Source organism: Epinephelus fuscoguttatus, linkage group LG11 (genome assembly GCF_011397635.1).
Source record: "Epinephelus fuscoguttatus linkage group LG11, E.fuscoguttatus.final_Chr_v1".
In the NCBI taxonomy this organism is placed as follows: domain Eukaryota; kingdom Metazoa; phylum Chordata; class Actinopteri; order Perciformes; family Serranidae; genus Epinephelus; species Epinephelus fuscoguttatus.
This window is the reverse complement of record NC_064762.1, coordinates 37,885,743-37,898,670: the sequence shown is the minus strand read 5'-3', so window position 1 is coordinate 37,898,670 and position 12,928 is coordinate 37,885,743. Positions and strand designations below refer to the sequence as shown.

At 40.9% G+C, this 12,928-nt stretch overlaps 2 protein-coding genes across 3 annotated transcripts in view; one reads left to right on the top strand and one right to left on the bottom strand.

The window, feature by feature from the left end:
- The window catches only part of lrfn2b (leucine rich repeat and fibronectin type III domain containing 2b), a 242,941-nt gene extending 240,344 nt beyond the window's left edge, over window positions 1-2,597 (top strand). Inside the window, exon 6 of the mRNA XM_049590668.1 lies at window positions 1,367-2,597. Within this exon, the coding sequence (XP_049446625.1) occupies window positions 1,367-2,333 (967 nt within the window). The 3' untranslated portion in view covers window positions 2,334-2,597. The remainder of the gene's footprint in view (window positions 1-1,366) is intronic.
- The window catches only part of LOC125897389 (xaa-Arg dipeptidase-like), a 649,571-nt gene that overhangs the window by 183,205 nt on the left and 453,438 nt on the right, over window positions 1-12,928 (bottom strand). The gene's annotated exons all lie outside the window — the stretch shown is intronic.

Here is a 12,928-nt window from a genome sequence, read left to right as displayed (position 1 = left end):
CATACAGCATTGCAGCTCACCAGAGCTTAATATCCCAGCATTGGACATGCTCCAGTCGCCAGAAACACATACAACCAGTTTTGGTGCCATAATTGCTACCAGAAATGTTGTTGATGTCTCACTTAAAAACAGTTTTGGTGGCACAATTGCCACCAGAAATGTCGCAAATGTCTTGCTGAAAAACAACCATTTTCTGTGGCACGATCACCCGTTGAAATACCGCAGATGTCCTGCTAAAAAATCAGTTTTGGTGGCACATTCACAGGGGGAAAAGGTGCCGATTTCTTGCTTAAAACAACCAGTTTTGGTGACATGATCCCCACCGTAAATGCCATTGATCTCTCACTAAGAAACCGCCGGTTTCAGCAGATGCAGGAAAAGCCCCAGATGTTGCACTGAAAAACACCCAGTTTTCATGGCACAGTTGCTGCCAGGAATGCGGCCGCTATCTCACTAAAAAGAGTGTCCAGTTTGGTGGCACAATCATTGCTAGACATGCTGTCAATGTCTCACCAAAAAACAACCAATTTTGGCAGCAACCAGAAATGCCACCGCAACCAACCAGTGTTGCTGTTTGTTGGTCTAGAACAGTGGTCTGCAGCTTTGTAGCGATTTTGCCCAGGTGTTACATCATTTAGCTTCCCCTCAACCTTTCCCCAAAGTCAGCCATATACATGTAACAGAATGATGTCACTTTAGAAATGTTGATATGTTGATAATGTATGAAACATACTAATGAAACATTTCCATAGTTTGCAGAAACATACAATGCCAACATTGTCATCTGATGACTTGGCTGGTTGTTTTCTCGTTGTCTCTACCACAAGGTCTCCTGACGATTCCCACAGGTTCAAATCTATCTTGGATTGGCACACAGAAAATACGCCTCACTCTCCAGTCTTTCTGCCTTTCCTGTTTTTTAACTTACTTATTTATTACTGCTCCAGAGCTCCAATATCAAATGGACCCTCTGTTCACTGCAGCAAGACAGATGGCTCTGAGAGATAAAGCCAATTACTGTTGGCTGTCTGTTAAAGCAGCCACCGCAGAGACTTAGCAATGGAGAGAACCTCCAGGGAATGCAAATGGAAATCCTGGCTCTCCTTTAATGAAAAATTGCATAGTGAATAGAGCTCTCGCTACCTCCTGCAGCAGTTAGTTAAGTCTCCATGTGCTGAAATTACATGTGTACCCTGTTCAGATGCTGATGGCTCAATCATTTGCTGTATCACTCCTCTAGGTTTTTACAGCTGCCTCTGTGTCTTTAAAGGAGATATCAGCCCAGGTTATTAGTGGAGGAGCACCTCTTTATCTTAATAGTGTAATTAACCTGCAGGTGTTAATTGTTTTCTCTGTCTTTGTTAAGGATGATCCCGGCCTCCAGCAAAGCATTCCTGGTGACGAATCTGGTGTCGGGAACGCGTTACGATCTGTGTGTGCTGGCCGCCTGGGATGACACCGCCACTACGCTCACGGCCACAAACGTGGTGGGCTGCACCCATTTCTTCACCCAGGATGACTACCCTCAGTGCCAGTCTCTGCCCAGCCAGCTGCTTGGAGGCACCATGATCCTGGTGGTGGGGGGCATCATTGTGGCTACTCTGCTCGTGTTCATCGTCATCCTCATGGTGCGCTACAAAGCTGCAGATACTGAGCCCCCAGTGGGTAAACTGACCAACGTCAGCGACACACACTCTCAGACCAACGGGGGTCGACTCGGGCAAAATGGACTTCTCATGCCCCAGTCTCAGCCTCAGCCTGAGCTGGTCAAGGCCAAAGTGACTCTGCAGGATGAGGTGGTGGAGTTCAAGTGCGGCTCCCTCCAAAGCAGCCTCACCTCTTCTTCCTCGTCCTCAGGCTCCATGGCGGCGGGATCTTACAGCCCCAACAGCACACTTGCCAGCATTTGGAGGTCAGCTCCCTCCAAGCCCCGGCCCAACCTGGACCACCTGCTCGGGGCCTTCACCTCGCTGGAGCTGCGGGGGGCGCAGGGCCGTGACCCGGGAGCCTCCAGTAGCGCCACAATGGCGACAGGGAAACCCCACACAGACAGGGAGCCGCTTCTGGGCCGGACGCTGGACTCCAGCCTCAGCCGGCTCCTCATGCTACCTTTGGACTCCAAGCCAAAAAGGAGCCAGTCCTTCGACATGGGAGACGTATCAAGCGCCGGGGCCGCACAGTTGTGCAACAAACCACGCAGGATCAGCAGTATCTGGACTAAGAGGAGCCTCTCTGTAAATGGCATGCTGCTGCAGTGCGAGGAGGAGGGGGACACGGGAGGGAGCAAGGGTACGATAGACAGCGCTGACTGGGTGATGGAGAGTACTGTCTAGGAAAGATGGAGGACCGTCACACTGTCAAACACTGCCTAATTGGACGGCCAACAGCCATGCCAAGACAGACCCACTGTTCTCAGAGCCTTTGTCCTGCATGAAGCACACACATTTTCATCCCTTCCACTCCACCGCTCAGACTCAAGTGGGACAGGACGAGGGGTTTTCACAGTCATAGCCAAATACAAACTTCAGGAATAAGACCTTTGGATTGTTTTGCCTCACACTTTGTACAGAGATGGATTAACACAGCACCAAGAGCTGAAGGGACCCTCTGCTATAGTGATCATGCCCATGGACTGTTATTATACTGTATAAATTTAAAGTATGTAATGAAATTAAAGTTTTATATTTTTTATTTTGCTGGTCAAACACAAATGATCCATTACTGGCCTTTGCCTTGACATAAGAGCAAGGTCATTACACTATAAAAACTTCTACTGTAAATTCATCCTCATTTCAGTTACCTACCGACGCTGTTTAACCTTCTTTGACGGAATGGTGAAGTATATATACGTAGATGTGATGCTATGATTCATGAAGATTTAAGAAAAAGATTTATTGACAAAGCTGTATGTGAATATATTTACTTTCTATACAGAGTATATATTTGAGGGGTCACTCAATGATTCTGTATGCTTATCATATCAAAATTTATGTGACTGCATAGATTATGAAACCCATCATTTCCTAAACTATGGCTGTACTGTATGTGAAGACTCAGTTCATTGTTTTAAAAATGCCAAATTATCGAGGAGGAAAGTGGTGCAATGGGCAGGATGTCCCAAGACAATTAGGCCTGTTTAGTTCATGTACATTTGGTAGGTCCAGTAGCAAAATAGGTGTTTTTTATGGGTTTTGTTGTTATTAATTGAAGTTTTTTTCTTTTTTTAAAAATGAAATCCCTGTTTTGTTACATCACATTATAATGCCCTGAAACCAAACATTTCCAAGTTCAGTGAAATTAACTGCACATTCAGGGCAATGTTGGATACTACAACAAAACCAGGATGTATATTTTTGAACATATATACATAGATATACTGAACAAGAATAAAACGCTTTTGTTTTTGCTCCAGTTTTTCAGGAGTCGAAAAAAAAAAGATCTAAGGCTTTTTCTCTAAAATGTTGTTCACATAATTAAAATCTGTGTAAATGAGCATTTTGCTAACATAATCCATAATCTATCCACCTGACAGATACCTTAAAATTTGAGGGAGCATGCCATTGGCATGCTGACTGCAGGAATGTCCACCAAAACTGTTGAACTGAATGTTTATTTCACTAGCATAAGCTGTCTCCACTGTAATTTCTGAGACTTTGCAACAAACCTCACAATGGCAGACCTTGTGAAACCAACTCAGTACCTCCACCTTCACTTGCAAGCTACTAACATGAACATCCAGATGGTTTGTGAATGTTTGTGCAGAAATTCTTCAGTAGTGCAGACCAATCAACTGAAGATGCTGGATGCAGAGGTTCTGAGCTGGTGTGGTTTAACATAGTTGTAAAGACAGTTGGATGTACTGCCAAATCCTCATAAAACGCCATTCATTTCAGTTCGACAATCAGCATACCAGTGATACACTACCTCAAAACTTGCAACATTGGTGGTAGTGGGTAAGTGGCTACTAATCAGCATCTTGTTACTCCAAAATCATTGAAAACCAGCACTTGGTCAATGACTTCTGGCATCAGGCACCAACTAAATAAGCCATCCTTTCACGTCTGTACAATACTTGGCCAGTCACCATAGCGTATGGCAGCGTCAGGGGAGAAACGCAGGAGGACAGCAACAAAAGTTGTTGTCCTGCTGCAGAAATCCGAGGTGGCGGAAATGTGAGTAAGCGGGCAGGAGGGGTGGTGTATGGGTCCAACAACGAGTGATGGCCAAATGAAGCCTCATGAAGCATTTTCTTTATTTTCTGAGCCCACTAGATGGCGATCTTGGTTTAAAGAGAAAGGCTCAAAGAAAAGCAATTCAGTGTGCTTACAACCTTTTGTTGAACAAAGAGTGCCATATAGTGGGCTCAGAAAATAATCAAAATGCTTCAAGAGGCTTGATTTGGCCATCACTACCAACAACCAGCGACTTTCACCTGGAAGGCTGATGCCCGCTTCCCAAATGAATGTAAAGTCAAACCCTGTTCTTTTTTTCGAAACCTAACTACATGCTTTTGTTGGCAAAACGTAACCACTCGCATTTGTTGTTGAAAGAAAATATTATGTGTGTTTATTTTGAAAGTGCAAACAGTACATTTCCTGTTAAAAGGGAAGTGTATTTTGAAAACAGACAGTGCATGTAGTAGGCTGAAGTTGACAACAACCAACACACCCAGGGTACACTACACACCATACAGTTTCTCGACGTGGAAAGTCCATGACCAAAGTCAGTATGTGATGAATGTGTTGGCCACACCTGTCAGGTGGATGGATTATCTTGGAAAAGGAGAAGTGCTCATTAAGAATACAGATTTTAACCAATTTGTGAACAGAATTTAAGACAAATATGTTTATTGTGTGCATAGAAAAAGTATTGGATATTTTTTTAACTTGTGAAAGATGGGAGTAAAAACAAAAGTATTATCTTTGCTCAGTGTACATACTTACAGACATACATACATAGTTCTGGTTTTATACAACTTGAGTCTTATTTTTGTACTTTTAAACATTAGTTCTATCAGTAATAATAATGTTACACTTGTCAAAGGCATTGTTGAAATCTGGAAACACAGCATCACCATAACAAAGCCCAGCAGGGCAAGAAACACAAGTAGTCAGACCATAATACCTATAATTTATCCATATTATTTTCACCAAAAGTTCCAAGCAATCTGGGTAATGATGATGATGATGATGATGATGATGATGATAATAATAATAATAATAGTGATAATGATCACTTCACAGGCATGGTAGTTTCGCCCCAAGCACCCCATGTACTAATGGCAGGTCCAGACTACATGATATCACCCCAGTGATAGCCTTGTACAGTGTTGTACGGTGTCGGCTCGGATTGTGAACAACAATAAGTGTCATACGTGATAATCCATTGTTTTCTCATGTAGTGTGTCATAGTAGATGACAACCGACGCCACATCTGGGATGCCTCACAACATCTGGACAGAAAGCATGTTTGATTTTCTGTTTTGTCATTCACGACAAAAGCCATCACTTTGACCAATAGAAACACAGAGCGATCTGCTGCTGTGTCCAACGGTACGGCAACAGCTTTTTTGATATTTCCTCTAGGGATGTTACCACAGAGTAAAAATGGAAAAATGATGGCGTGAGGCAGAGGCACTTTAGCAACCCAGTAGTCACTGCCATTAGCGTAAGGCTAGCAAAGAATGTTGTTTCTTCATAATGGAGGATATAAAGTTATAAAAGTAAAAATAGTAGCAGGGCTTTTACTTACCACAACTGCAGAGGGTACTGCCTTCATTTAAAACAGACTGCATTAGAAACGGACTTTTATTTATTATTCCCTCTGTATTTTTATATTTTGACTTATTATCTGCTCCCATTTGCCTTGATTAGTTTTAGGCAATGTGCTGTGACTTCAAACTCAACACTTCCTGTATCCAATTAAAATTAAAATTAATTAACTTCAGCTGAAAGAGTCCCTTTATTTTATAAAAGGGCTTTTATTGTGAAACATTTGCAGGCACTTGTTATGGAAAATTCAAAAACCTGCATAGTTTGCATGCAGTACTTCAAATGTAGCTCCTGCCATCTGGTGGTGCTTTTTTTTTTTTTTTTACTTTATTACAATAACAGTTCAGCTGGGACATGAACAACCATAGTGACTGAAATAGTAATAATTATAATAACAATAGGACAAGATCTGATGACATCATGCATGTCATAAAAGATGACCAGGGATGGTTGGTTGTGGACTAACATGTAGTCTGTCTGTCGGCCAAGTGACGGCAAGATTTTATGACTCCACTCCACTCTAATCTGACATAGTGACGGCTGGAACAGACAAATATGTCATGTAGTCCTTTGCTGCATGTCGACCCCTCTCTCTAATCTTTCCTAGCTACCTTCAGCTCTCCTAAATAAAGCCCAACAAATAATTATTAAAAACTTTACTTTTCCTTTAGCCTATCATGGGCTATTTTAATTAACTTGAACTTGGACAAGTCGATACTGTGATTTTCCTCATCACTTCCTGTCATGCCACCAGCAACAATATATTGATTCTTTACCAAAATAGGTCATCTGTATGTGAGGTCCATTAGTGTGATAATGGTCCATTGGTGTGATAATGGTCCATTATCACAGCAGGACATGAAATCTGTGTGAGTGTTGCTGAGAGGCGTACAGTTTTAATTTAGTAACAAACCACAATGAAATCCAAAGTGGGGCATTGTACTTGATTATTGTACAGGTTAAAACTACAGAACCAGTGTCAACAAGCACAACATAGCATTCTCTCTTGCCATGTTTCCTTTGGGACCCAAGTTGTATAAACCAGACACTCCCTTTCCCCTTTACTCATTTGATCAGTAGGCTATCTTTAAAATATACAGGTCCAGTCAGTAAGTCTTTCATGACCACCATGGTTGTAAATTACTAACATCATTCAAAAAGTCCTGGAATTTGTTTTGAGATTGTGCTTTAAGTTATTTTATACAAATACACCTTTTCCAATTGATTGACATCACATTTTGGAAACTAAATTTCTCCATTTCCTCCTTATACACCAGTCAGTGTTCATAGAATTCCTACAGATGGTATTAAACCACCCACAGGAGATATGGGTTTAATAAGGGTTTAATAAGTAAAAGTAATAATGAACATATTTAATGAAAGTTCATTGTCCAGAACATTTCTATTAAACAATATGAAGTTGTTTGCTTTTACTGTCTGGTGATGCATGTTTCTGCTGAACTGACCCCATGAGACAGTTTGGTTCGGTGTATACACCCATGCTGTCATTCCTCACATGCTGTCTGAATGACTTTTTTGTGATATTTCTGATATGATTGCGTGTGTACAGTGTCTCTATATATTGGATTTTTTTTTTGATTTTTTTTTTTTTTTTACACCATACTCCAGTTGAAATATGTGTGGCAGTTGAACTGTACAGTACGAGAGGAGGGGAGGAGCAGTGGAGCAACTTAGCTGCACATTTCTTACCTGGAGCTGTAAAAGATGTTTGTGTGGTCAAATTTGTTGTTTTTGCTACTAAGATAAAACTAAAAAACTCCTGAGACAGCTGTGTGATGTCCGCATTTTCTCTGCAGCACTTGGGTTATATGGGAACTGAAAATCACAGAAACTATATAATGAAAATGAATGCTATATATCAAAACAAAAGTGATCGTCAACATGAGACCCACAAGGTTGAAGCACATGGTAGAAAAAAGGTGATGAAAGTGGATTGGATTTACAGAATGGCAGTGAATATCTATATGAGTTAAAACATTATGGTTTATTGTATCTATTCATTTGATCAATTCATGGTTATTGGATAAAATTATGTTTACATTTGGTGGTTGAACAACAAAACCTACACTCGCTGGCCACCTTATTAGGTACAGCTTGCTAGTACTGGGTTGGACCCCCTTTTGCCTTCAGAACTTTTGAGAGATTTTACTCCATATTGGCTCCATTGTGACATGGTGCGTTATCCTGCTGGAAGTAGCCATCAGAAGATGGGTACACTGTGGTGATAATGGTCAATGATATGGTCAGCAACAGTTCTCAGAACTCATCGGATATTTTCTCTTTTTCAGACCATCCTCTGTAAACCTAAGAGATGGTTGCATGTGAAAGTCCCAGTAGATCAGTGATTAGCTGATTAGCTATTTGCGCTAACAAGCAGTTGAATAGGTGTACCTAATAAAGTGGCCAGTGAGTGGAAATGCTCACTCTAGTTTACGGGCCGTTCTTTATTCTTTAGTCAGAAACCCCATTAGTTGTTACCACAGTAACAACCACCCTTCCTGGGGTCCACATAAAATGCAAAAAACAAGACATTAAATTATCACATCACAGATAATGTACATTAACAACATTGAATAAAACAAAAACAAGAGACAGCAGTAGTGATCTTCCATTTACAGTGTCACCACATCAGTAGATCATCAAGGCAAACCAATAGAGTGTGCCAGTAAACCCTGAGTTTAGCCGTTAGCACTTTTAGCACTTCCAGTTCTCTCGTCTAAAAGTCAATACGTTTTTTGAATGGGATTTTGGTAAAATGCCTTAAATAAGGTCTGTGGTTAACAAAAGTTTAAGCGAGTTTCAGGTTTTGTTCTACGACATAAAACACGTCAGTAAATACCCTTGTGAATTTTGAGTGAGTTTTTACGTGTCATAAAAAAGGCGGTTGCTAACAATTTGCTCAATACGACTACAAACTCTGTTGGGGACATTAAACGTCATCACCCCCAAACAGGCGAGAGTGCTGGCAGTCCGCCATTACAGCTTCGTATTTAGCTTAAACACTCCGATTTCCCCATTATACAATGTTTTTAAAATAAAGCGGCCGAAATCAGTTGAAAGCTTAGTGGCGGTGACGTCAAGAGTCATGCGACTGTGGAGTAGTCACGTAGTCCGTTAAAGCCTAAAGTTAGCTTTTTCTGGCGATCGCATTTAAGCTTCAAATGCGGTATGAAAGGTGTTCATATGTGAAGATTATCTCGCTGAACAAAACCTGTAAGTATCATAAACTTGTGTTAGCCACAGAACTTATTTTCTGAAAAATGCAAAAATCACATTCATTTTCTCTTCCGGGAACCAGCGCGATGCTAAACTTCCGGGTTTTGACGTCAGCCCTGGCACACTCTATAGAGCCCATAAACTAGGCACAAAGAATTATATGCAACTGCATGAACTAAATGTGACTACAGGGTGGATGTACTGTGAGGCATCACCCTAGTGAGTGCCACTCATACAATTAACATTCACAAACATTACATCGTATGTTGGTAAAACAGATTTCTATTTTAATAATTGCTGTTCTTGGTTTCTTTCTAAAACTAATCCTACTGATAACCTGGGTTAAATATAGTGGTGGTGTATTCCAATTTGACATAGCTCCTTACATTACAGTTTTCTTTAAAGCACTGGTCTTTGGTAAGTATAGTGGCCATTTCAACATACCAAAGTTCCTAGCCCACTTAGCCTGCAAGTTGCCTCAGTTTTGACTTGTGTTCCTGTTCCTTTTCTGAAGATCAACAGTACTCACACGAGGCAGGGAAAAAATTTAATGAGGTTTATTGAGAATTCAAAAAATAAAAAACGGCAGGCCAAGTCTCATACGATCCACCACCGACTGTCCTGTTTCTATATATTCACAGTGTATTACTTGTAACACTGCAAAACAGTTAAAACTTGTTAAGATCCAAACCAACACAAATGTCATGTCGTCATTATGCACGACGTTGTCAACAATCTCCTTTTGTCATGCACACTAAACTGCCTTATGGCACCATACCTGTCGTGAATAATTTATGCCTGTATTCTTACGCAGAAATAAAGTAAATATAAACACAAACTTAGCGTAGTCCGTGACTATACACTATTCAAAATATACAAACTATGCAAACTTAAATGATATCAAAACTAACATGACATGTCATATCAGCACAGACAAATATATGTGCTTAAGTGGCTCTTACAGTAAAGCTTCCAAAGCAGGCATGTCTGGTGTCATGAAGGTGTCTATCAATAGTAGCTATGTTTCCATCCAAAAGTGATTCGAATCATTGGGAAATGTGCAGTAAAAGAAATACGAATCCTGTGTGTTTCCATTAAATGTATGGACTTTGGTGAAAACTACAAACTCGCACGAGTTTTCTGCAGAACCGGAAACAAAACAAGTCTTGCATTCTTCTTCTACATTTTCTGGCAGTTGGCAACCAGCTTGTAAAAGCATTGCCACCTTCCCGACCCAGAGTGTGGATATCACCATGGAGAGAGGTGCGCTACATCAGACTTAATTCAAACACAACTGTTTCCATCCCCCATTTTGCAAATCAACATTTTTTCGAATCAACCAAAACTTGGCTAAAGCGAGCGTATTTTAGTTTGTGCGAATCAGGGGATTTTAATTCAAATTTTGGCGTTTCCATCATAATTTTCCGATGCAATACTTCTAGATGCGCATCTAAACAGGCTGATGGAAACATGGCTAGTGAGTGTTAGCTGTGAATACAGGTGTGTAGGTTTTCTTAAGGCACAGATATTTTTATGTACTGGATCAGGCTGTATGCCAGTCTGTCTTCCGCTCTCATCCATGACAGGCTGACATGTATCCCCTCCACACAGAGCACTGTTGTTTTGAACAAGCTGAATGTTATTAAGCTCTTGTTTTCGGGCCCTAGACCATATTGCTTGGCAGTAGTCCAAGTGTGATCAGACTATAGACTATACTACTTGTTTAATTGTCATCTCTGTTAAAAACAAGCACACTTTCTGATAACTGAAATGCCTCTACTCATTTTGGCAGCCATGTTATTAATGTAAGCTGACTCAGATAGTGTTCCCTCAATTGTGACCCAACAATTTGGTCTCTGCTCAATAGTCATCCCATGCAAAGAGATGCACAGCTCAATGTGAGCATCACTTGAGCATCAGTGGCCGTATGTGCTACCTCTTGTATTCTTGTCCACAAATAGCTGCCATTGGACTCAATGCTGTAGTTTGCGCTATTGACCAATCATCATAAGCAGGTGCCAGGTGCTAAATACAGATCACTTAAATTAGAAAATGTCTTTAGAATGTAGACTTCACGTGTCCCAAGCTGCACTCGCATTACCTTAGTACTGTGATCTTGTCTCATCACATATCAGCATTTGGTCATGGACTTTCCACATCGAGATATGACGTGCAAGGTACTCAGGGTGCATTGGTTGTTGAAGTTCTGGGACGCTGTGTCAAGTTCTGCCTTTTACATGCGTTATCTGTTGTTCAAAATACACCTCCGTTTTCACAGGAAATGTACAGTTTGCATACAGTCTATTTTAAAAATAAACACACTACGTCGATACAACACCATCTTTGTTGTTTTGCCGTGTCTCCCCATGATGCTGCAGGCGCCATTAAACAACAACAGTGACCGGGCGTGTATCGTGCTGACGTGAAAGGATAGCTTTTTTGTCAGTGTGTGACATCAGAAGTCTCCGACCAAGCGCCGGATTCCGACGACTTCAGAGTGAGACCAGGTTGCAATGTTAAACAAAACTGCGACACTTAAGGGTCACGTACAAGCTATTCTGTCATCCACTGGTAGGGACGCTAATTTAGGAATCGTTACTGTGGGTTGTATTTAGAGGTAGGAATATACAACCTATGTGGTCATATGGTTTGAAGGAGCACTCACCACAGTCTGCACTCTCTATCACAGTAAATAGAAGAACATGAATATGGAAACTGCACTGAATAGTCTCATTCAGTAATGACACAAGACGACCTGACCACCATGACCTGAATCACTGACTCAAAGAGTCATGTTCAACACATTGATCTGATGTTGTGGTTTTATCAACAAGGGAAATTCTGCTCCTAACTATACATCCAAACAATGTGGGTATCTATGGCAGAACATGCTGTTAAGCCCATGCTTCAGGTATAAACCCAGCTTTAGCAGGCTGCAAATATTCGTCTGTCTAAAATTGACGTTTTCACAGTTAAGCTGTTTTATATTCATTTTGATAACCCCAGCTTTTGTCAGTTTATATTTCGTCGAGCTTTCTCAGAGCTTACCTGAAATGATAAATTGGATTTGGTTGTTGAATAATACTGAATGATAAAATGTTGTGCCTGAGGAAGAAATGATTTCATTTTATTTAATGGTTTTATTTTGATGACATCAGCACTGCTTTCATCAAATCTTCCAATTTCTTGATTAAATGATGATCTTTAGATTTCTCGGCACCTCAGAGCTGATCAGCACCACCAGAGCTGCGTGTTGTTACCACTCAAACAAATGGTGTTAAAGCCACAAACTGCAGCTCTGGCCCCGAGGCTATTAGTGTATTGTTCATAGTGTCTTCCTTCCACTCCGTCGGTCAAGCTCCTGCCCTGACACCTGTCAGTCATACTGATGAGCTGTCACCTTGCCTGAGGCTGAGGTACAGTACTCACTCATCTGTAAAGCCACCAGTGGCACAAAGGAAAACCAATCTGCAATTTAAAAGAAACCCTTCAGAGGTTTGTGATTGTTGCTGACTTTAGAAGCCAGAGGATGTGGACAGAAAAATAAATTATGAAATATCCAATTTATTTGTTTTAATCTTTTCAGGGTGCCTTGTCTCTTGAATTAAATCATAGGGATACTAACCTGACAACAACAGGGTACTGACCAAAACCACAGAAAGGAAATCAAGTATGTTTTCAACAGTTTTATTTTCAAAATATTTTTAGAAGGGTTTTCAAAAAGATAAAACACCAGGATTGGCCAGACATATTCCACAACACTACACAGTAAATATCAGTGTGCAGAGCAAACAGAAGTAAACATAACCCTGAGGGTTACAGTGATACCTTATATGATACAACAACCCTTCCCTCCCACTCCCCACCTCTCCACCTGTCCCCTGTTTTTATCCTTCCTTTAAATATTTCTTAGGCACAAT